The sequence below is a fragment of the Lentinus tigrinus genome (genome assembly GCF_003813185.1).
Source record: "Lentinus tigrinus ALCF2SS1-7 unplaced genomic scaffold L226scaffold_55, whole genome shotgun sequence".
Taxonomy (NCBI): Eukaryota; Fungi; Basidiomycota; class Agaricomycetes; order Polyporales; family Polyporaceae; genus Lentinus; species Lentinus tigrinus.
In genome coordinates this window covers 121,878-144,429 of record NW_027137964.1, presented here as the reverse complement: position 1 = coordinate 144,429, position 22,552 = coordinate 121,878, and the positions used below count along the sequence as shown (strand labels likewise).

The following is a 22,552-nucleotide window of genomic DNA, read 5'->3' as shown; positions in this document are numbered from 1 at the left end:
ACCTTACACCGCCATCCTCTTCCGCCGGGCTGGGAGCTACACCGGCGCAAATATCCACTCTTTTCTCTTCCCTTCCACCACCATCTCGCCTGGATCTGCGACCTCACGACCTGCGACGACCCGTCTACTCCTCGGCGACATGTCCGACACCAACAGCACGCTCTGTCCCTCGGAAAACCAGTCCGTGATCGACCAGTCGACGTTCTGGGACTCGGATGGCATAGATTGGGATGCACACAAGATAGGATGGGTCGTAGCGGGCTGTTGCGCAGTCGTGGTAAGTGGCATGCCCGGAGACGTACATCACGATGCAGAGCTCACCCGGACGCGGTCCTCAGACCCTTATCCTCACCGCGATCAATGTCTCCTTCCACGCTCGGTACGTCTCACGCACTTCGTCGTCTTAATTACTCACGTTGATGGTCGTACAGACACTACACAAATCGTGGCGAGCAGCGACAAATGTACGTGAAGCTTAGCCCTAATCTTGTCTCCTTTCCTCCCCTCTTTCCCCGCTTCTTCGCGATTGTATTTGGATATCTTGAATTTCTTCCACCACTTCGTGCAAGAATGTGCGGGACTCCTTCACCCAAGAACATGTCTCCATGACGCTGCTGCCACTACGCCCTCTCGCACAGCTCGGCCGAACGCCCAGCTGTGGCGGGTGAACTCACCGAGGTTATGACGGATGAACTCGGGTGTTCGTTCTGTGCATCGACGCACTCGCAATTTTCTTTACATGTGCTGTGCCAGTGGGCAGGCCTGTATGCGGCTGCAAACCGGAAGGTGTAGACCCGGAGACTTTCGCTCGTGTACAGCGTCGGACAGTGCGGCTGTCTGTCGACCCGGCTGCGTATCTGCGCGCGATTCGAGAGGGTAGTGTATCTTCCCCTCTTGTCGCACGGCTTCGGGGTATAGTGCGCACGAACATACGGGAACTTTGCCATCGCTTCGCGCTAGAACAATAGGGGTAGTCAAAGCTGGCATTTTCGCGGGATTCTCGCGACGATTCTGGGAGGTGATTCCGGAGGCCAGAAACGCGTTTCTGACAGAATCGTGCAGAATTGCAGAAGCTCCTCCGGACGCGCTTCTGGCTCCAGAAACGCGTTTCTGGGTTGCAGGTTTCTGGCCTGTATGCCATGCCCTTAGTAAGCCAACACTTACCCGATTACCCGGTGCATAATCACGCCAAAAACCCGACTCAGAATCGTGGTTACTGACGGGGTAGTCAGAGTTAGGCGGGATTCTGGCGAGATTCTCAGTCTCAGAAACTACCCAGAATCGCCCTCAGAATCCTTCAGAATTCCTGGCTTTGACTACGCCTAATATATCTCAATGACGCTGCTGCCACTATCCTGGTGAATATGTCTTAGGCTGTGTGTCGACATCCTCTGCAGGTTGCTGCGCTGTGCTAGTCAACATGACTGCATGCGGCCGCAAAGGCGAAGATGTAGACCTGGATTAATTGCTCGTGCACAGCGTCAGACAGGACGGTCCGGCTGCGTATACGGCGCGATCCGTGAGGGCGTCGTTTCTTTCCGCTTGCCTGAGTTTGGATTCGTTCTTGTTTGATGTTGAGCCCGCCCGCCTCACTTCCTGTTGGCTGACAATAACTCTTTCGCAGCCTCCGAATATTGTACATGCCCGCAGTCTACGCCATTATCTCTTTCTTCTCCTACCGCTTCTTCCGCAAATACACATACTATGACCTCATTGAGACTGGTACGTTGTAACGCCGCACCACTTGCCAGATCGTAATCTGACCTATTGATTATTACAGCTTACGAGGTGAGTTCACACTGGCCCGTTCCTGCCTGATGCTGACGGCTTCGCAGTCGGTGACCCTCAGTGCTTTCCTGTGAGTGTTTCCGCTTTGCAGCACGCACATTGCCCTCATCACGTCACCCAGCCTCCTGCTCATCGAATTCGTCGCATCGACTGCAACTGGACACGATGTCGACAATGCTATCCTCCGGAAGGAGAAGTCCAGTTTACCACTCCCCTTCTGCTGTTGGCGCTACCGCCCGACAAAGGCCTACTTCATGTATACTCTGAAGGTACGTCCACAGATTGCACTTTGCAGCCGATGCTGATGGGCGTCCAGTGGTCAGTACTGCAATATGTCATCCTACGACCTGGTGAGCCAACCTAATCCGACTTCTTTTTGCGTCAACAACTCACCTTGGACATGTGCAGTGTTGTCGATCGCAGGTATCATCTGTGAACACTACGGCGTGCTTTGCCAGTCAGGGCCGTGGAGCTTCAAAACTGCGCACGCTTACATCAGCGTGATCGACGGTGTCAGCATAACAATTGCGCTGTACGGCCTCCTCATCTTCTATGGGCTCACCAAGGACGAGCTTAAGGGCCGCAAGCCGCTCTCGAAGTTCCTTTCAATCAAGCTCATCGTCATGTTCACGTTCTACCAGTCCCTTGTTGTGCGTATTCGTCTCGGGCATATGTGTGCTTGTGCGCGCTGACCTCCCTCACTCAGTTCGATGCGCTGGAAGGTCGGGTGATCAAGGAGACACAGTACTGGACGGCGACGAATATCGCGGATGGCCTGAACGCGCTCGCGATCTGCATCGAGATGGTCATCTTCTCCGCGTTCATGATGTACGCGTACTCGTGGAAGGAGTACAATGTCAAGGGCGCCATACGGTACGGCGCATGGCGCGCCCTCTGGGACAGCATCAACTACGGTACGTTCTTCCTCCCTTCCTTGCGTGCTCGTGCTCGTGCTCACGCCTCCACAGCGGACTTTGCGCACGAGATCGCGGGCTCGATTAAATTCTTCATCGATTACGCGCGCGGGAAGCCCGGCACGCACGGGCCGCGGATCGGCGTCACAGACGAGACGGGCAAGCAGACGAAGATGGACTTTGGGCAGGCGTTCGGGCTGAGTCCGCGCTCGAACACGGGGTACAGCAGTGGCATCGACGGGTACGCCAGCTCGTCCAGCGAGATGCAGATGCAGACGCAGCGCGTTAACTCTGTCCCCCCTCCCTACCCCCCTCGCACCCTCAGGGCCGGTGAGTCGATGTCCATGTCCGCTGTGCGCGCGCCACGGGCTAGCTACGACGAGAACGTCAGGTTAGAGCCGTATTCGTACGAGGACGGCGCCGGGCTGAGCAGTAATCCCACCTTGAGCTCGAGTTCGGGTGGGCATGGGGGGTATGAGCAGGGCGTGGCGGGCATGGCGGGCGTCGGGACGAGAGGCGGGGGCGAGTATTATGACCCCCGTGCGAGCGCGAGGCCAAGCCGGGAGACCGATTATGGCGTTGCGCGATGATCCTGTACTGGGGGAGGAGGAGGAGAAGGGGAGAGTGAAAGGAGAGTGTGGGAGTGCGGAGGAGGGTTGTGCGCTGCGTTGAGTCTACTTTATCCTCTTGGTTTCGGTTTCGCTCATAGCTTTGTCCTGCGTGGTCTCTCTCTCTCTCTCTCTCTCTCTCTCTTTTTCCCAGTCTATACATCTACATCCGTTGTGCGTCGTCTGTGATCCATCTACTCTCATCTCCCATGCTGCTGTAATCCATAGTTATCGACTCGCTAGCTACTGTGTTTGTTCATACGGACTTGGATTCTGCGGGTCACTCCCTAGATCGTTCGCTGCCTTTGGAACTCGCTGCCGTAAGGTCTTTCGGACGTGCTCTGGTTCCCGTCCTGTACATGTAAGCATCTAATCAAAATGTGATGGTCTTCGTGATCAATTATTGATTGCGTGAGCCTCCCGTAGCATCAATCCACACTACATGATTCCCTAAGGACTATGAGGTGGTTACACTGTTCATCAGATGATATGTTTGTACACAGTTCACTGTCGAGAGTCAATATTTCAATGCTCGCACATATAAAATTTCAGTTCATACACCTTCTCTCTCTGCTCGACGATGAATCCCATGCGCTCCATAATTAGCTCTGCACGATGTTCCTCCGCCTTCTCGCGCGACATTACTCCAGGCTTAACGTACTCGGCCACCATCTCGAACAGCTCTGCCGGCAGGTTCTGCATCGCGGGTGCCTTCTCAAGTTCGTCCATCGACCAGTCCTCCTGCTGTGGCGGCACATGCGTCGTCGACAATATCTCAATCACCGGATTGACCAGGAAGAAACACAGAATCTTCCTGCACCCGGGCCTCGTTTTGTCCACGAGCTCGAACGCATCAACGCGGTGCTGGTACACGTTCGGAAACGCCACACACTTGTCCTCCTCCGCGACGACGTGCCCGACGGGCTGGTTCAGCGCGTGCTCGTGCCCGACCCCGTACGCGACCATGTACCCGCGATAGTCGTACTGCTCGTACCGCATCTCGATCCCCGGGCCGTCCTCGGTCCCGACGGTGACGCGGAAGTCGAGGCGCGACTCGGTGATGATCGCGCACGCGTAGTAGTACAGGCCCGTCGCGACGATGCTCTCGTTCGCTATGCCCTCGACGTGCCACGAGCCGCCCGGGTACCGCGGGTTCGAGGGCGTGAGCACGATGTTCGCGAGCTTCACGATCACTTGCAGGGTGCGGCCCTTGAGCGAATACTGGACGCGGTTCGAGGGTGCGGGAGGGGTGAATGGCATGGTCGGGTCGGGGATGATGGGCCACCTGCACTCGTGCTCCCGCTTGTCCTACGCCTCTTTATCCTCCCAGTCCGGGCCGTCGGGAACGTCCTGGTACAAGAGCTCAGGGTCGATCTGTACAGCTGGAGGAGGCTCAGGAGACAGGACGTCGGAGAGCACCCGCTCGAACATTGGGACGAAGCGCGCGAGGACGGAGGTGACGAGCGGGTAGAGAGCGGTATGACGGGATGGGTGTAAGTTGTTAATGTAGCCGAGAGCGTTCACCTCTCCGCTCTCGGACACCGCGAAGTCGGTCGGGAGCCATTGGTATTTTTGCGATATGACGTAGGGCTGTGATTGAGCGTAGCCGTTGAGGTCTGCGCGACGTTCCATGTAGGCCTGCTGCGTGATGACTTCCAATGGGTTGCCGTCGCTCGCGTCCGCTTTGCGCACGCGCGACTCGCCGATGACCAGACAATACTGCGCAGTTCAAGCGATTAGTATCCACAGTCAGTAGCTCACAAGAGTCTTACCTCGTAGTCCGTGATACTCTCGCCCTTCCCGGGGGAACATGGCCTCGTCCAGAGGCGGAATTTGAGAGCCATACCAGGCATTCTGAGTAATGCGAATTTTCTTGAGGTGCGGGAACGACCAGACCGTGCCGGCGAGTTGGTCGAGCCTGACAAAGAGGCAGCGATACAAGGTTCTTTAGCACGCCGAAGGACCGCATGAAGGACATGAGAGGCACCGGAACGGGAACGCGCGCGTCCGCCTCGAACGATAGCTTTTTGAGGTTCGTGAGGCGGGAGACGACGTGGACAGGGATGGGGGTCTCAATTCTGTCCTCATTCATCAGCGGGGTAGTGCCACGCCCACCCGTGCTCGTTGTTCGAACGGCCGTAGAGGTCACAGCGTATCTCTGTCACGAGGTCTGCCAGTTCTGGATAGTACGCGCAAACTGCAGGTAGTTGGTCCGCCGCTCGAGCGAGACGTACGCGTAGAGCTGCATGCGCGCGCGTGCGAGCCACGCGTGGCATGTCAGTGCGCACGCCCGCAGTGTTTTGTAGATGACTAAGGTGCTCTCATCGTCGTCCTCGCCGACGATGTCTATCACTAGGAGAAAGAGCTCGAGGGGAAGAGGAGGGGAATCTGGGTCGCGAGCCGTGAATGTCGTAATCAAGATGGAGAATCCCAGTGTTAAAGATGGCTGAAGATGAAACCTTTGATACGTTTACCGGCCCGAAGTCTGGAGCGCTGCCGCCCAACAAACCCCACAATGAGATACGACCTCCCTGTCCTGTAGTATAGGACTCACCTGAACTGTCACGACAGAGCAAAAAAGTGTGTGTTCTTCCTCCTCCTCAAGCCCCACCATTCCGTACGCTCAGGAGCGGCTTCTACCGCAGCCCATCCCCTCTCTTTCCCCGTATAAGCGTAAGTGAGCGTTCTGGCAAGACGGGCCCACATCTGCGCGCCCTCTGCGTCCTCGACTGCGCAGCACGCCTTGCACAGCCGTGTCGCGAAGCCCTCCCAGACCGGCTCATAGTACAGCTGCTCCGCCTCGAACAGGTCCATATACATTTTGTCGACACGATTGATGTAGTCGTCGGGCATGATGGGGTCGCGCGCCCACCGTTCAAGTGCGGCGTCGCGTGCGGCGTGGTCGGCGTCCGCCCGAGCAATGAGCCCTCGGCGGGTTTCGCTCTGAGCGAGCTCTGGACCAGTGAGAGAGCAATACGCGCAGGCGCAGACGAAGCCGTAGTCTGATAAGGCCTGCTGTCGTGCAGCTCGAGACTGCGCGGGATCGATATAGGAGATGAAGACCTGCGAGCCGGCAGGGATGGGGAAGAGCGCGCGAACCTCAATGGAGAATGTGTCCAGATCGAATCGGTATGCGGCGTTCGGTGAGCAGCTGTGATTCGAAGGTTAGCTCATTGAGAGGGATCCGAGTGAAAACGTTCCAACCTGTGGTTGATCCGAGAGGTGTCCTTGCATACCGCAGCATATTGCTGAGTCGAGCCCGGGAGCAAGCCTATATGCAGAGCGTTGGTGTCGATGATCCCCTTGACCCGGGAGGGCTCTTCAGGATGGCTGTTAACGAGTCGGAAGAACGATTCACGTCGATGTGTCGGAAGTCGCGACAGAGCTTCCTCTAACTCCGGATACGCATGTTCAGGTGGAAGATTTCGATGGAAGGGGACAAGCTGGGGGTACACGAGGAGCGGTCGCTCGCGCATGATGAGATCTCCACGTTCAATGGGGGTTGACGCGAAGACACCAAAACCGCTGGAACCTGCGTCTGCTATGAGATATGACGAGACCGGTGCAGCCTCAGACTCTGGTTCGAGGTGAGGTAGAGGAATTTCGTTCCTGTTCTTGAGTTGAAGAAGAACACAATCTGTTCCAGGATATAGAGTGAGCGAGTCCAACTGTTCTTCACCGTAACCGAGCTGGGAAGAGGAGGCATTGCTGGATGGGTCAAAGTCTTGTACCTCCCGAGGGTCTGGTATAGGAATTGTCTCCGCATTCATCATGTGGCCGGCGAGGTGTACTGGTGAATTCTCTTGACAACCCTTCTCGTAACTCTTGTCTCCGTCACTGGCAAAAGGTGCTCAGCAGCCCAGCTCGCTCTCGATTTCAACATCGAGAATCAATGAACCTAACCTTACTTACGGTGCAGATTCATCAAACGTTCGATCTTGTCATGTTCGTGAAGGTGGTAATGAATAAGTAAGAAGTACAAGTTGTAACTTAAGTACGGCTTACTACATTCTGATCAGGTGCAAACAGGACCAAATAACGCGATGGTGGCTGAGCGCCTGTTCGGACGCGTCGCCTTTACGCACCTTTACACGCTCTGGATAGTCGAGCCTTTGGAGCCTAGTCGACGTCCACGGTGAGCATTTGGATCTATTGAAAGGTTCACACTATTTGTATACTGAACACCCCTAGAGATATCCACGCCACTGCAGCTTTTGCACGACCATATGCATGCAAGCCAAGCAGAACGCGCCCGGGAGGATCAGGTCGTGCTCAAGACATTCCGCGATGCTTGGAGTGACTACTATGGATGGGAACCATTGTATTGTGCAGACACGCTTTCCTTAGTCCGAGGACGCGACGCTCCGAGGGCAGATGCAATTCAAGCATCGAACCGCTCATTGGAGGACACCGCAGGACTGTCGGCGTACGCTGAAGCAACGGCTGGCCTATCATACACCTGCTATGACGCTTCCAAATCAAGAAATATAGATGTAACGACTACTCACATGGCAACAGTTGCGGCTACTGGAGCCCTTCCCGCCCCATACCCGCGCTACGAGTCGTGCCCACCCATAAACAACAACATCTTGCTCGGCGACGACTCGAACTACCTTCCATTCATGCCGTTCGCAGACGACCCGACGTTCGACTACCACGACTACCTGGCCGACCACAAGGGTCTCGCATGGCAAGAGGGGGGGTATCGCGACTCGGACGGTGCGCAGGGTAGAGTTGCAGGGAGTGGCGTGCAGTACTGAGCGCTGCCTGCAGTTCTCGCGATTGTGCTGGAAACGGCGCGGCGACTGCAGCGTGAGCACGGAATGTCAATGGAGACGATCGACAAGACTGGGATCCTACCGCTCACGCTGTGCACGACCTCTGTTTGGGGCGCGATTTGGACGGAGAAGATGAGGTAATGAGTGTATATTCACGGCTCCGCATGCTTAGACGTTCTGACAGCTCATACTAGCGATCGTATACCATGGCCCGGCTCGTCAAGGGCTTCTGCACCCGCTCTTTCGGATATCACACCGCCTGCAGCAGACGACCTGAAGACGCGACTCCAGGACTACCTAACTCTGTGGTGTCCTCGTCTGGAATGCCTGCAAGGACACTGTTTCACCCATGGCAAGCCTATATTTCTAACGGTTTAAGAATTGAGCTCACCATTAGACTCCTGCGTAGCGACGGAGCAGCACAATATCGACTTCGCCGTCCCTGCGGTCCCCGGACAAGAACGTTTTAGGTTGCAATCCGCGCAGACACCGTGCGGCAATGATTGCACTCTCCGGCATCGCCCGATCCATGAGGCGAGTGCATGACTGATAGTTAGCCACAACCTCACTTACCTCTTTACAGAGAGACGTGGCTTGGAGCGACGCCGACCTCGAGGAGCTGAGAGTAATTTGTCATATTGCACCACCGACAACGCCATGCGAGCTTGCCCGCTTATGTCACAAGCCCTGTTTCGAGGTAAACATTCTGGCGATACTGCCTCCTGGCTACCAAACTAAATTATCGCTAGGTTGCCGTAGTGGCTCCAAGGGTTTCGATCAAGCGCAAGAAGGGACGGCCAAAAGACAAGCACGACGAGCCTCAAGATCCCCAGTACGAGAGACACCTGTATGGTGAGTACGACACCGCAAATCTCTCTGCGTATGTTAAAGCCTCTCCAGGTACGGAGGTCCCTCCGCACTTCATACCGTCAGTGGTGATTTTCCCTACATTGAAGCCTGGTCTAGCTGAACGTCTGCCGTTCAGGAACAAGCCATGCAACCACCCAGGCCCCTGTATCCACAACGGCGGCTGCGCATGCGCCGCCAACGCCGCACACTGCTCTCGTTCATGCGGTTGCTCCGCCCTCTGTGCGTTCCGTACCTCGCAAGCACTTTCCACACGCTCGGCCCGCACTGACTCCGTGCTCGTACACGACAGGTGCGCGACGATGGAAGGGATGCAAGTGCGCGACGATGGTCGTAAAGCAACACAAGCGGGGCCCGCGCGAGTTGATGCAGCCTTGCTCGACTGACTACTGTCCGTGCAGGAAGGCGAAGCGGGAGTGCGACCCTGAGGTCTGTGCACCGTGTCCGGAAGACTCGAGCTGTAGGAACATGCAGCTACAGCGAGGCGTGCCAAAAGTAAGCCACACCGTATTGCCGTCAGCCATTGTCGCTCGAGCTGATGCGACGCTTTTCCATTTCCTAGCGTGTCGAAGTCAAGCAGAGCAAACACGGCATGGGCTTGTTCCTTGCCGAGGCGGTACACGAATGCGACCTCATCATAGGTACTGCTCTTATTCTCTTATTCAGTAATACCACTCACAGCTTTTCCGACTCAGAGTACGTCGGCGAGCTCATATACGAGGCGACATTCCAAACCCGCAAGTGAGCCCTCTCCTTCGCTCTGAAAATCAAGCTGCATTCCTGACGTTCGTCCACAGTGAGCTCTCGCAGCACCTTGGACGCAACTACGTCTTCGGCCTGAACGACCAAATATCCGTGGACAGCACGCGTGCAGGCAACCCGGCGCGGTTCATCAATCACGCGCCGGCTCGGAGGGCGAACGTCGAGGTGTCCAGTGAGCTTTCCCGCTCATCGCCATCCTAGATTGCTACTGATCTCGATACAGTCCTCTTGGTTGATGGCGAGCAGCGGATCGGGGTCTACGCGAGTAAGTCCCGCTCCTATGCCACGGTGGCCAACGCGAGAGCAACTGACTTGCTGACGTCTCTTCAGAGCGGCAGATGGCGCCCGGGACTGAGCTTTTGCTCGACTACGGGCCGGAGTTCCCGATAACAGGGGCGGAATCATAGTCTTCGCGTGGAGATCCTTCGCAATGGAAAGGCAGTATTATAAGGCCAACTAGTTGTAGTATAGCTCGATGGCGTCGCTAATGAGGCTAACTGCTGGAAAGTAGAAGTAAATCACAAGTTGTGGAGCTCGCCACAATTGTTCTCGCACACACGGAACTGCGAAAGGAGGTTCGCCGTACAGACCTTCGCAATACAGGAAGTCAAGAGGCGTTGCTCAGGAATAGCAACCACTTAATCCCCTCTCGCGCATCACGGTCCAACTTGACGGCGGCCGCGACTCCCGGGAATAAGTAGTGGAAGGCGTGGAAGCATCCCGAGTACCTGTGCAAGCATCGCGCATGAGGGAGATGTCCTGGAATATCGAAGAAAACACTCACTCGATCAGTTTCGTCGGAACGCCCGCTTCGCGTAAGAGCTTCTCGTATAGAATCTCTTCGTCGTGGAGAGGGTCGAGCTCCTGGACTTGGATGAACGCTGGTGGAAGACCAGCATGTGAGGCCGCCAGCAGCGGGGAGATGCGCAGGTCGTTGGCAGCGCTTGGCGGGGCGTACAGACCTACGAAAGTGTATATCGGTCAACGGATACACAATTTATGAAAGCGGGTGTTCGATGCGCACTGATGAAGTTGTGAACAGTCTCGGTCTTGAGGACAGGCGTGTTCGTGTACTCTGACAAGGAGCGGAGTTCCGCTCTGTATTTCTCCGGGTGGGCCTCCGGGGAGCAAACTGTGGCCTGGCGGAGGTACTGTCCGGTGAGCGAGTGCGCGTTGAAGAACGTATCGTCGCGCGCCTGGAGAGCGATCGCGGCGGCCATGTTCCCCCCTGCTGAGTCGCCGGCAACGACGAAGCCTTTCTTGAGGTCGACCTTGAGCTCGGGGGCGTGCTCGACTACCTAGACGGCGAGGCGGGTAAGCATGCGCGAGGGGGATCCAGGCATGAGCATGACATACCCATTTGACCGCTGTATAGGAATCCTCAAATGGGATCGGGAAGGGATGCTCCGGGGCGAGCCTGTGAAGAACTTCAGAACTCCTCGGATGTCAGATAGGTAGGGAGCACCGTGCACCTATAGTCTACGTTCACAATAGCGACCTTGAGTTCGACGGAGATTGTTCGGAGATGCATATCGTCCTGATCGAGGTCTCCGAACACCCATCCTGCAGGAGTTGCAAAAGGTCAGAGAGAATCGACCCACACTTCAAGGCTTCGGGGACTTACCTCCTCCGTGCATCCACACGAGTACCGGGACCGTCTCTCCATCGCCACAGGTCGGTATCACGCACCTCACCATTATCTTCCCATCCTCGACGGAGACCTGTCTGTCGAAGACAGTATACTGCGAGGCTACCCCATTTCCAAGTCAGCAGATTCGTTAGTTACTACTATATATACAGTTCAATGAACACCCACAGTCCGGAAGTCGCTGGGCGTAGTACTCGGCGAAGGGCTTATGTGTCGCGCTCAGCATCTTTCGATAAGACGCTGCCTCAGAAACCCCTGGAGGAAGGAGGGGTGTAGGTCTGTTGAGGAAGGGATTGGTAGCGAGGGCCGCAGCCAGTTCCGGATCGTAGTTCATAGTGGTAACTTGGAAGTGTGTGGGCTGGTGTTCGCGGTGTCATTCAGTTCTGAGAGCGTGTCGCTCTTAAGTAGGCAACTGAAAGGCCTACTGCATACTGCGCGAGGTCATTGTTCTGGCACGGTCAGCCGTCACCACGTAATCGTGACAATCGAACGGGCCTACAGTGCTCTGGGATTGACCGGATTCCAGTTCTCCGATACCTGGGACTAGGGCCGGAGATCTGTACAGCACCCGGATGACTTCGGGAGCAATGTTCGCCGTCGTCCTGCAATCACCGAAGTACAGAAGCACAAAAAGATGTCTGTTTGAAACATACCTGCGTCATGTGTATGGTGGTTCCCGCACCATGATGTCAGATGAATGACGAAGAAGGTACAGTAAAGGATTGGATGCACTGGCGCAGTGCCGCTCCTGTCGGCCCACTGCTGCCCAGATGCGTCATGAACGGTCGGGGCTTTGTCTCTTGGCAAGTCAGTAGCAAGGCATATGCCTGTCAGCCCAGGTGATGAGGATAGGGACGTCCGTCGGAGGAACTTAGGTATCGGGCTGTCGCAGGTCCCGGCTAGAACGACTGATGTCGAAGTGATGTCCCCACTCTTCATGTCGTATCCTTTTATGGTACTGCATTCTATCAGGTGGTCCAGGCGCTATAGCCAAGTACGCTCGGATAACCAGCACCACAGCGTTAGAGCATCATTCAAATACGATTGACGCGATGTTGTGCATTCCGATGGGAAGCGTCACAGTAGCGTACCTCATAAGATATCATGCGTCCCTTCCTTACAGTGGGGGCACTGGCAGCGAGTACAGTGAGACATGTAAGTCGACCGTGACGTGAGGACTGGCACACAGTGATAGAGCGAGGAAGTTCCCCGGGCAGGCGTTGAAGAGAGTACTGGCCGAGCACCAAATGCAAAATACCCCTAGTAATAGAAAAGCAATGCCGGAAGCAGTTAGGTCTTGATGGTAGTAGATCGTTGAAGTTAGGAGAACCACTTCCGCAGTACACGCGCGCTTAGGACTGTAAGTGTTTCTATGCGGTCATCACTGTGGATGAGAAGCAGATTGACCAACATGCATGATATGGATGGGTCCGTGGCCTTATTCGTGCATCAAGTGAGTGCAAGGGGGATTAGAGCCCTGCCAAAAAAGGAGACACGGTATTCCCATTAGCCGACTCGAACGACTGACCTCGTCATGTCGTACCCTCTGCGGGTTACTAGTGACGCGCTCTACCAACTGAGCTAAACGGGAGTTGCTATCAACATTGTGCATAAATATATGGACGCCGCAGTTTTCACGCTGCTCGTGTTTTGGCTTCAGCCCAAGGAATGGTTATTGTTCTCCTTCATTACCAAAGTATCTCTCTCGTCCTTCCGTTCAACCAGGACGCGCACCTATCGTAAGTCTCATCGTCACTGAAAAATCAACCCTGCGTCAGTTATTACATAGGCTTTAGCCAGCCACTTCACGCAACTGTGATTACGCACGAGCTCTCCTGTACAAGATCGATGGTTTCTCAGCTAGATCCTACACCAACGGATGGCTACGGAACCTCTACGTCGTCCTTACAACGAGAGACTGAAGACATCATCACAAGACACATTCCGACTCAGGGAACAGCTCATGCCGAATTGCAGAAGAAGTTGCACTTCGAGTTTCTCCTCCGCAACTTAAGACAAGGATTCCCTGAGCGCTACACGTCTCAGGATGCCAGTCAACCATGGCTCATATACTGGACCCTTCACGGCTTTAGCATCCTCGGGGTTGGTCTTGACGATCAGACCAAGAAGCGGTGAGTACCGGATGCGATATGTGAACTAACGACTGAACCATGTGGGCTCAGGACTATCGAGACGTTGCTGGCGATGCAGCACCCTGACGGTGGCTTCGCTGGCGGGCCTGGTCAGGCTGCACATCTTCTTCCCACATACGCCGCTGTCTGCTCATTGGCCGTCGTCGGACGTCCTGGAGATGGCGGAGGCTGGGACGCGATCGATCGGTACGGCACTAACATACCACCGGTTCTCATCCCCGCATATCTCACGCGCCGGGCCCTTGCGCAGGAAGAAGATGTACGATTTCTTCATGTCCTTGAAGCAACGCGATGGCTCTTTCCTCGTGAGCCACCACGGCGAAGTAGATGTCAGGCAAGTGGTTTGCCTTGCTCGGTAGCCGGAGTCTGATTGCCCGGATGAACAGGGGCATCTACTGTCTGCTATCGGTAGCCACCCTGCTAAACCTGCTGACGCCCGACCTTCTTGCGGGCGTCCCCGAATTCCTAGCCACATGCCAAACCTACGAGGGAGGCTTCTGCAATGCTTCCTTCCCAGGATGGGCGTTTGAAGCGGGTCAGTGTGCTCGGGCTAGTCCCACGTACGCGATCAGTCTCAGCTAATGCGCGATGCAGATGATCCAGAGGCACCAAGCGACTCGCCGAGGACTTACGACCCCTCAGCGCCCCGTCCGCCGCTCGGTGAGGCGCACGGTGGGTACACGTTCTGCGCCACCGCCTCCTGGGTCCTCCTACAACCCTACATCAAACTCTACCCTTCCGCCGCCGGTGATAGTGGCTCGTCCTCCACGCCGGCGATCAACACGCGTGCGCTTCTGCGCTGGTGCGTGCAGATGCAGGGACTCCCCATCGAGCTCGGAGGGTTCAAGGGGAGGACGAACAAGCTCGTGGATGGGTGTTATAGCTGGTGGGTCGGTGGATGTGTCGTTCTGGCTGAGACGCTCCTCGGCGTTGCGGGCACACACGAGTCTGTGCCGGAGGAGCATCATGAGGAGAATGACGAAGACGGACAGAAAGCGTGGGACGATGCAGATGGTAAGCGGCTGACCTCTATTCGACTCGGGTGTGTCATGCTAATTGTATCCATCGCTTTGGCTTCCTTGCGGATATTGCTGGACATCCGATTCGCCCTCGCACCGATTGCCATGCGTAGATTCTCTATTCAACCGCAAAGCGCTCCAGGAGTACATCCTCTGCGCCGGGCAACACCCAGCCGGTGGGCTCAGAGACAAACCGCCCAAGTAAGTCTTCCTCCGAGCGCGCGGTCACCCACAAACCCGGGACTACGTGATGACGCTTCTTTCCTGCAGACCCGCGGACGCGTACCACACGCTGTATTGCACGGCGGGCCTATCGGCCGCCCAGCATCGCGTCATCCCCTCAGAGGCGCGCGCGAAGGCTGTCATCTCCGCTTGGAACGCGTCCCAGGCGCATGCCAAAGACGGTATGTTCTCGCTCTCCTACTGCGGCGTTCTTTTCTGGATTGTGCGTGCTTAGAAAAACTGCGCACAGGCACGGCGTATGCTCCGTCGTCGGATGCAGAGCGTGAGAGGCTCGACGAGTTGCGCAAGCGCATCTTTGCTCACGCTATGTCCTGGTCCGAGGAGGAAGGCACGGCCGTGTACGTCGGCGGCGCAGCTAATCGTGTGGTGAGTCTTCCTGCGTTCATGACCGGGCTGCCTGCCGACGGATTTGGGGGGATACTGATCGTTCTTTGTCCACCGGTGATAAGAACGCTACCCACCCCTTGTTCAATCTGACGGTGACGCACTCGGACGGAATTCTTTCCTACTTTTACGGCCAAACTCCGCCGTCGCGGTACGCAAACAAACCGGCGACGAAGTGATCCGAAGAGACGATCCCTGACCTATGACTCCTTGAACTCGAACAACCGGTCTTCCGATCGATGGCAATATACGCATGCCGGGCAACACGTAAAGAGCAGAATAGAAGAGCTTGTGTAGGCTACGCGGGATCTGATGGATTACAGCTCATTGTATACATAGCAAGCATAGTGGAACCAGTTCAGGGAAGCGATCGCGCACGAGGGGCGTCGAATTGTCCGTCCAATATCGGGATTACACCCACAGAACCACTCGCCCGTCGAGACTCCGTGCACGCGCCGCCCGGGGCCCTGCCATGTTGCCCAATAAGACACCACCAGACCCACACGGCGACGCGCTGCCATCGGCTATTTGGCTGCTTTCGCGAGGAAGCTTCTGCGGTGATGGTCAAATCTACCCTTTATTAAATCACGGCTTCGCAGGCACCCCACTGGGGTGTGCATTCTCGCGACCGTGAGTCGGCGGCCGCATGAGGAAGAGGAAGCGACAGGAACTCAGGCCTCACCTCTAGCGGCACAACACTTGAGCCTGTCGGTCTATCAGCGTGCAGAAGAGCCGGAATCGTAGGCCATTGAGCTATTGCAGACACCCTGTGGCAGAGCAGCGCAAACTGGGTAGCGTGCATTTGAGGCAGAGACACGCTTTCGGCTCTTGAAGCTTGACGTGCGAAGCCGAACTTTGTGGACGCAACTAATCGATATTATTTCAGTGCTTCGTCTGCGGGAACCTGCGAAAGATGTACTACCGGAAGAATCGTGTATGATACAGTGATAGGCTCGGAGCGGTGCCCCATATACGTTTATACAATGGGAGGCATACGATGGGCGCACTAGTATGGCGGGACCTTGTCGGACGGGTTGAATGTCAGCGCTGACATTAACTGAAGCAAATATAGCATGGGCGGGAGATAGCGCGGAGCAAGTCGCTGGGCCGCCTCGCAATTACCTGGGGGCATGGACGGTCACCACTGCCCCACCAACCTCAAGAGGAATATCAAGATGATGAACCCACTGTGTTGTGTCCAAGGCGTCATCGAAGGCCATAGAAAAGGTCGCATGAGAGAGCAGGGCAGGACGCACCTCACGGCGTCCTACCCGTCCTCCCGCGCAAGTCCTGGACCTCCTGCTCCAACCAGCTCAACCTCTTCTTGTCCTCCCTCCTCGAAAGCTCCAGCTCCATCATCTGCCTCTCCAGAGCCTCTATCCGCGCCTTCTCCTCCATCCTCGCCTTCGTCGCGATCGGCAGCATCCTCGAGACCTCGTTCCACCGCACGTGGTTGGTGGACATCTCCGCCCGCACGCTCACCGGGACGAGCGCATGCTCCATCGCGATATCGAACGCATCCGGCCAACGCAGCCCGAAGCCGATGGAGCACCCGAGCGGGAGGATCTGGCTGAGGAAGAGGGTGACGGGCTCGGACTTCGCGATTGCGGAGAGCCCGACCGCGAGGGTCTCGAGGCGGCGGAATCGAGGCATGCGCTGCGAGCGAGGAGTGGGGGCGAGGTCCGGGATCGTGCGCGCGTCGACATGGAGGCCCAGATGACGGAGGTTGGGGCAGTATCGGGCAAAGGGGAGGAGAACCCGCAAGTTCAGGCCGGGAACGTTGGGCTCGGGTACCGGCTCGGGGTTGAGATGCAAGCTCTCCAGTGAAGGCCAGCTGCTCGCGAACTCTTCCATGTCGTCATCGCTTATGGCAAGAGCGTAGTCCCAACGGAATTCGAATGCCCGTATATGCCGCGCCGAGAAGAGCGGACGAAACGTCGCAATGGTCGGACGTTCGTGCAGAGGTGGAGGAGGCGAGGTGAGTTGAGAGTCCGGTGCGATGATGTAGTCGACGGACAGTTGGACAAGCGACGTGCATCTGTCCCGAATCGCGGAGAACAGATCCTGCAGCGCATCCGGCGTTGCGATCATTATGGCCTTCAGGTGGAGTTCCGTTAGCTGCGCGGGAAACAGGGAGTCGCGGAGGAGTTGTGCAGCATGCTCTACCTGTGCACTAAATGACAGGCTACGCAGGGCTGGGAACGCGTTGTTGGCGAGGGTGGGGGAGAAGTGAGCAACGTCGGCGCGGTTTCCGGGCTCAGCGCGGGCGGGATGGGTGAGGTTGATTATCGCAATATGTTTGAGCCGCGACAGCTCCGTGAGAAGGCGAGGTGTGAGAGCATAGATTGGCACCGAGACTCGCTGGAGGTGCGGAAGTCCGCGGAGGAGGACCAGGACGTAGTCTTCGAAGTTACCCATGTGTTCTTCGAGACACAGGTCCAGGTTCGTCAAGCTCGGGCTTCGTGAGCATACTTGAGTGATGTAGTCTGTGAGGGAAGGTGGTTCGGATCGATAGAGATGGAGACCAAGATGTCTGACGCGCCGGTGCATGAACACGAGACAGAGCTCCTGCCTTTCTGGAGCACACGGGAACCATACGAGCGATTGGAGGTTAGGGAAAATGTCCGGCGTTGGGCACGTCGCTGCCAGTTCTTCGAAAACCTTCGAATGTAGAAGAGTGGGACGCTTTGATCTGTCCACAGCAGAGCGAAGGTGACGGTGGTCATGACGAAGTCGGCGTACTCGGCTAGAATATCGCTGGAACCTCTCCCAATCTCCGGGAGACAAAGAACGTTTGAATGCCTAGTTGTCAATGTTAGAATACGTCAATGGTATGCAACCGGAAGGTGTGCGGAAAGACTGCACCAACATAAGCGCCAGGCAGCCGTCCCGTCGAGATCGAGACTCGCTCGGGTTTGAGCGTCAAGGGAGCGAGGACGGAGAGGACTCGCTTGAGGTCGTGGACCTCAAACCACAGGCAGTCGAGTGCAATCTCGGACCAGTGTTTGGACACGCATGCGGCGCGTGCGAGTGCGCGGTCGTCGAGGTATGCGAAAATCATGGCGAGGAGCTCGTCGATGTGTGCCAGCGAGTGGGCGAAGCCGAGGTCCATGCTGGCCGGATGCATGGGTGCACAGATGGGGACGCGCGGACGAAGGTGGAGGGAGAGAATGAAGAAGGCGGGAGGTTCGCCGAGAGAATTTGCCGGTCTATATACCGCATTTCCGTTCCACACACGGATAGAGGCCGATAAGACCCCGGCTTCCCGATTGGAAAGCCGGCTATGCGCCTGATCTGGATCTCGTGTGCGCACATCTTCTCATGCCACCGGGCTTCCCAGGGACATCCCAGGACATCCCGTGCTTTGTTCGTGAACGGTGCTGTCAGGGCGACTGGAAGCCCACGGGCAGCCAAAACGCGGCGAGGATGTCTTAGAGCTCACACTTCATCTCGGAAATCCCGGTGGCAAGAATAGCAAATACAGACTCTGAGTGAAACACACCGGGTATACGGATTAGCATCTGATCGCGTGGTTAGATACCGCCCGGTGTTCAACATGGACGCTCTCGGCCTTTAAACAGCCTCCGAACATTACTCCGGCGACTCCGAGTGGTACCACCACCCAGCCCCGGTTCGCCACTGCTCAGAGTTACATGGACAGCAGCACACTTGGCTCATTTCCTCTTCGATCTTCCCTGTCGGTTTGCACTTCGCCACGGTCACCCAGGGACGCATCCAGTCTGATAGCCTCGGGTGGCTGATTCAGTGCCCGAACCATCATTTGCAATGAAAAGGAAGTCACCGGTGCAAAGTGGTGGCGTTCGCCCAACGACCTCGGTATTCCCTCTTGTTACCGAGAACATCGGACTGCGCAGGGGCATCTGGACTCTAGTCGTGACCTGAATGACCTCCGAATCGAGTATGAACACGTCAAAACGGATAGGCGAGGGACCGTCTATCCCCATTTCACCCTAGTGACCCGAGGCGACCAATCGGCTGAGACCTCCTCGCGATAGACAGCCCTGGGCAACTGTTCTCCTCGCAAGAAACGTACATGACGCTGCGCTTCAACGACACGTAACCCTGGAATGCCCGGGCAACCTGCGATGGACAAAGGTCATCATTGGGCGAGACGCGCGCCTTCCGCACATCAGCAGGACATTCCCCAATTTTGCAATCGTTGCAATCTTGACAATTGAGTCGCCGTCAACGGTGACTATACGTGAGTTGCCGGATGGTGAGAACGATGAGCAAGAGAGGGATTGCCGCCAGGATCCATTTCATGCCGCCGACGCAGGGAGGAAGCGACACGCTGGGAGCCTGCGCGGATAAGGCGCGCCCCCGGCTATAAGCTGAAAGGATCAGAGTTTGCACGAAAGGGCGGACATGAAACCTGTCACATGGACGCTTGTCGGCCATTACGCCGCGTTTAGTCGGGATGCTGCCAGGGACGCCTCGGCCATGATCATACTCCTTGGGCTGGAAGCCCGAAGACCTGCCTCGTCGCTCGGTGAACAAATCTTCCGTCTCCCGCGCTTTCCTGCAAGAAATCAGTGCACTTGTCAAGAGACGTCGCCTCGTGTTTCCAACCTCGTGGCGCATGGGTGGAATCGTACGGGACTGTTGCGTCGATCACATAGTCTTCACAAACTCTGCGCCTGCAGGATCCTGGGGAACCGAGAACGAGGAAACACGGGGTGGGCAACGGAAACAAGGGTCGTGCGCGGCGCTCGGCACTTCGTACGCTTCGATTGGTCAGACACCAGGCTAACTGTGGTCCGGCCGTCGAACAGCCCTGAACGGCCAGTCCTGTTCCTGCGACTATTCGTCCGAAGGGCTGTCATGATCGGATCCTGTCGCGGCGATTGCGTTAACCAGAGGCGCGACTAACAAAGAGAGCTCACCATATCTATGTATTGGGACCAGTGGAGAGGAGTTAGCATCAGTGCTCGCTGCTGAGTCGCGTGTCCCCAAAAAGAACCGACTTGGCGGGAAATATCTGATTCGTCCGTACGTTATTCGCCTCAGCCATGCGCTCATATGCATGTGCTTGAATGTCGGGCGAGCTCTCTGGACCAATAGCACGGCGCCTGCCCACGTTCCCTTGCGTTCCGTGTTTCATGTTCCTCGTGGTCGGGTGACGTACTTTGCCAAACCTTGAAATACTGATGTAACGCGCGCATTGCCCCAGGCGTGTCCCTGACGAAAACACAGCGATAGCATATGTGAGAGCATAAACAAGACGTAAGACAGGATAGAAGTCCGTCGAGTTCAGTCTGTCAGCCGTCAGCGCAATGGCCACAGAGTAGGAAAGGCCACTCACAATCGTGTAAATTATCGACATCGCGCTGCAGAGCAGAGATCACAGCAGCACACACCCACTGTCCGCGAGCGCACCCGCACCCATACCCAGCCTCTCCTCCAGTACCTTGTAGCGCGTCCGGAGGTCTTCGACTTCAAGCTCGAGCTCGCTCCTGCGCTTCTTCTCCTCCATTCGGAGCCTGATCAACAGCGGAAGAACGTGGTTCACCTCTACCCATTCATGGTACCAGGCGGCGATCGCGGGCGTTAAGATCTTCACCGCTTGCAGGTCCTCTGGCGTGGCTGCGACGATGGTCCTGGTGTCGTGCCAGCTGACCCCAGAGACGACCTGGCACCCTAGCGGACACAGTTGGCTCAGGAACAGCGCGACAGACTCCGAGTCGGCGATGCTCGATATGCCAAAGTAGATATGCCGGAGACGCGGAAATGGCGTTGCGGTGAGGCCTAGGAGGCGCGCGAGCTCCGCTGGATCCGGGAGGGGGGTGGCGGGAGCATCGGAGGTATTGATGTACATTCCCAGCTCGCGTATGTTGGGACAGTGCTTGGCGAAGGGGATAAGGGCGTGAAGGGTGAGTGGGTATGGCTCCGCGGTCGGCATCGGCCCGGGGTTTAGGAAGAGCACTTCAAGGTGCGGCCAGCTCGACGCTAGCTCCTCGATGTCTGCTTGTGACAATGCCAGCGGTGAGGCCCAGTTCAACTGGAACGAAGTCAACTTTGAGCACTTCAGGACAGGACGGATGGTGTTCCAAGTGAGAAGCTCGTCCTCGGGTATTGCGCGCCGGAAAACATAAGGGGCAGGATCGCCAGAATAGTCGAAGACGAGCCCGGTGAGATGGGGACACTTCTCCGCCACCGCGAGGAAGAAGTCGCGCACGAGCTGCGGGGATACCATCTCTATCACATGGACATACAGGAGGCGGAGGGTAGATGGGAAGAACCGTGCGTTCATGAAGCGGAGCATGTCTGGAAGCTTCACGTTCACGTTGAAGTCGTATAGCACGGGGAACGCGCCTTCTCGCAGGACCGGCTTCCATTCCTGGACGTCCGCCACGTCTCCGCCTCCTTGGTGCTTGAGAAACTCGAACTGGACGACCCCTAGGTTCTCTTTGCGAGAGAGTGCTTCGATTATTTTCGGCGTCAAGGTGTACTTGGGCAGGGTGATGTCCTCCAGCTTTGGCAGGGCGCCCACAAGCTGGCACAGCCCCGCTTCGATGTCACGCACAGAGAATGAAAAACGAAGGTCGAGCCGAGTGACTTTGGGCATACGTAACGCAATCTCCTGGAAATATATCTGGAACGAGTAGCTGGGAGAGGGGGTGAGGAGGACCGCAAATCGCTTAATGTTCTCGTGCATGAACATGAGCGAGAGACGGAGACGGTCGCCATCTTCTGATGTCCAGGTCAGCCAAGTAAGCTTGGGGAAGAGGTTCATGGTAGTGCGTGTCTTCCCAATCTCGTCGAAGATGAGTGGCCCTTTGAGATGCTTGTCGATCGCTGGAGTGACGACGAGCGTCCGTACGCGACTCGCGTAGCGCATGAAGCGGACCCAGTCACCCGGCTCCAGTGGTCTGCAAAAACGCTTCAGACGCATCAGTATGATTCGTTGGATGTAGCGAGGAACTCACATGTCCTTGTGCGCACTGTTCAATCGGCGCTAGGAGTCGCAATGTGCGCGGCAAGTCGTCGACATTGCGCCACCGGATGTCGAGGGCGACCTCTGACCAAACCTTGCACACGAGCGCGCTGCTCTGTAAGTCTTCGCTGTCTGAGAATGAGAATATCATCTCGAGGAGCTCGGGAATAGTCAACACGCGTTGTGTGGTCGTTCCAAATAGAGACGGTGTCTGGGAGAGGGCCTGTGCACCTGAAAGCGGGGACAATTGTTGCCGCAGCGTACGCAGATAATTTTCTTTCAACACTAACCTCTCCTCATCTTGAACATTTGAGCAGCCCGGGCGAACCTAAGCGTTGTGGCGGTCGTGGTGGTTGGAGAACAAGGCCCAACCTTCAAGATCATGGGAATATCCAGCCACATCTTATCTTATCTACCCGAGGGCGCTGAGCGC

The 22,552-nt window shown here is 56.5% G+C and overlaps 11 protein-coding genes and 1 non-coding gene across 12 annotated transcripts; 3 read left to right on the top strand and 9 right to left on the bottom strand.

The window, feature by feature from the left end:
• Positions 1-139: 139 nt before the first annotated feature.
• On the top strand, positions 140-3,292 carry L226DRAFT_576125 (DUF300-domain-containing protein; the record flags this gene model as incomplete). The annotated part of the gene is made up of 11 exons (XM_067685307.1): positions 140-277; positions 339-379; positions 432-464; positions 1,625-1,722; positions 1,781-1,788; positions 1,836-1,858; positions 1,910-2,057; positions 2,105-2,138; positions 2,197-2,438; positions 2,495-2,702; positions 2,757-3,292. 11 exons carry the CDS (start codon positions 140-142, stop codon positions 3,290-3,292), a joined length of 1,509 nt encoding a protein of 502 aa, XP_067529411.1.
• Positions 3,293-3,835: 543 nt separating this feature from the next.
• Positions 3,836-4,570, bottom strand: L226DRAFT_576124 (uncharacterized protein; the record flags this gene model as incomplete). Its single annotated transcript, XM_067685306.1, has 1 exon — positions 3,836-4,570. One exon carries the CDS (start codon positions 4,568-4,570, stop codon positions 3,836-3,838), a length of 735 nt encoding a protein of 244 aa, XP_067529410.1.
• A 48-nt stretch (positions 4,571-4,618) lies between these two features.
• Positions 4,619-5,163, bottom strand: L226DRAFT_576123 (uncharacterized protein; the record flags this gene model as incomplete). The annotated part of the gene is made up of 2 exons (XM_067685305.1): positions 4,619-5,029; positions 5,083-5,163. 2 exons carry the CDS (start codon positions 5,161-5,163, stop codon positions 4,619-4,621), a joined length of 492 nt encoding a protein of 163 aa, XP_067529409.1.
• A 709-nt stretch (positions 5,164-5,872) lies between these two features.
• L226DRAFT_472785 (SET domain-containing protein) lies at positions 5,873-7,080 on the bottom strand (the record flags this gene model as incomplete). The annotated part of the gene is made up of 2 exons (XM_067676486.1): positions 5,873-6,461; positions 6,515-7,080. The coding sequence occupies 2 exons, from the start codon at positions 7,078-7,080 to the stop codon at positions 5,873-5,875; spliced, it is 1,155 nt and encodes a 384-aa protein (XP_067529408.1).
• A 346-nt stretch (positions 7,081-7,426) lies between these two features.
• On the top strand, positions 7,427-10,224 carry L226DRAFT_314243 (SET domain-containing protein). The gene is made up of 15 exons (XM_067673838.1): positions 7,427-7,445; positions 7,504-8,029; positions 8,084-8,225; positions 8,283-8,440; positions 8,498-8,622; positions 8,672-8,785; positions 8,838-8,940; positions 8,989-9,016; positions 9,074-9,177; positions 9,248-9,450; positions 9,518-9,596; positions 9,651-9,696; positions 9,753-9,889; positions 9,941-9,982; positions 10,048-10,224. The coding sequence occupies exons 2-15, from the start codon at positions 7,537-7,539 to the stop codon at positions 10,122-10,124; spliced, it is 1,851 nt and encodes a 616-aa protein (XP_067529407.1). The 5' UTR covers positions 7,427-7,445; positions 7,504-7,536; the 3' UTR covers positions 10,125-10,224.
• Positions 10,225-10,324: 100 nt separating this feature from the next.
• Positions 10,325-11,699, bottom strand: L226DRAFT_548399 (uncharacterized protein; the record flags this gene model as incomplete). The annotated part of the gene is made up of 7 exons (XM_067682586.1): positions 10,325-10,445; positions 10,502-10,679; positions 10,742-11,015; positions 11,074-11,134; positions 11,190-11,280; positions 11,342-11,467; positions 11,534-11,699. The coding sequence occupies 7 exons, from the start codon at positions 11,697-11,699 to the stop codon at positions 10,325-10,327; spliced, it is 1,017 nt and encodes a 338-aa protein (XP_067529406.1).
• A 1,166-nt stretch (positions 11,700-12,865) lies between these two features.
• On the bottom strand, positions 12,866-12,956 carry L226DRAFT_t279. The gene has a single exon. It is a non-coding gene; the product is annotated as a tRNA-Thr (tRNA).
• Positions 12,957-13,057: 101 nt separating this feature from the next.
• L226DRAFT_540370 (terpenoid cyclases/Protein prenyltransferase) lies at positions 13,058-15,573 on the top strand. The gene is made up of 10 exons (XM_067681856.1): positions 13,058-13,104; positions 13,155-13,497; positions 13,549-13,704; positions 13,769-13,852; positions 13,905-14,053; positions 14,113-14,532; positions 14,651-14,738; positions 14,808-14,941; positions 15,010-15,146; positions 15,230-15,573. The coding sequence occupies exons 2-10, from the start codon at positions 13,214-13,216 to the stop codon at positions 15,341-15,343; spliced, it is 1,566 nt and encodes a 521-aa protein (XP_067529405.1). The 5' UTR covers positions 13,058-13,104; positions 13,155-13,213; the 3' UTR covers positions 15,344-15,573.
• Positions 15,574-15,723: 150 nt separating this feature from the next.
• L226DRAFT_540369 (uncharacterized protein) lies at positions 15,724-16,406 on the bottom strand. The gene is made up of 3 exons (XM_067681855.1): positions 16,353-16,406; positions 16,087-16,286; positions 15,724-16,031 (listed from the first exon to the last, which is right to left on the bottom strand). The coding sequence occupies exon 3, from the start codon at positions 15,964-15,966 to the stop codon at positions 15,745-15,747; it is 222 nt and encodes a 73-aa protein (XP_067529404.1). The 5' UTR covers positions 15,967-16,031; positions 16,087-16,286; positions 16,353-16,406; the 3' UTR covers positions 15,724-15,744.
• On the bottom strand, positions 16,060-18,323 carry L226DRAFT_540367 (uncharacterized protein). Its single transcript, XM_067681853.1, has 3 exons — positions 18,034-18,323; positions 17,707-17,966; positions 16,060-17,650 (listed from the first exon to the last, which is right to left on the bottom strand). The coding sequence occupies exons 2-3, from the start codon at positions 17,888-17,890 to the stop codon at positions 16,422-16,424; spliced, it is 1,413 nt and encodes a 470-aa protein (XP_067529402.1). The 5' UTR covers positions 17,891-17,966; positions 18,034-18,323; the 3' UTR covers positions 16,060-16,421.
• On the bottom strand, positions 17,898-18,322 carry L226DRAFT_540368 (uncharacterized protein). The gene is made up of 2 exons (XM_067681854.1): positions 18,030-18,322; positions 17,898-17,966 (listed from the first exon to the last, which is right to left on the bottom strand). Exons 1-2 carry the CDS (start codon positions 18,274-18,276, stop codon positions 17,911-17,913), a joined length of 303 nt encoding a protein of 100 aa, XP_067529403.1. The 5' UTR covers positions 18,277-18,322; the 3' UTR covers positions 17,898-17,910.
• Positions 18,324-20,360: 2,037 nt separating the features above from the next.
• Positions 20,361-22,468, bottom strand: L226DRAFT_495192 (uncharacterized protein). The gene is made up of 4 exons (XM_067677509.1): positions 22,410-22,468; positions 22,112-22,350; positions 20,488-22,065; positions 20,361-20,440 (listed from the first exon to the last, which is right to left on the bottom strand). Exons 1-3 carry the CDS (start codon positions 22,426-22,428, stop codon positions 20,527-20,529), a joined length of 1,797 nt encoding a protein of 598 aa, XP_067529401.1. The 5' UTR covers positions 22,429-22,468; the 3' UTR covers positions 20,361-20,440; positions 20,488-20,526.
• Between the last annotated feature and the right edge of the window lie 84 nt (positions 22,469-22,552).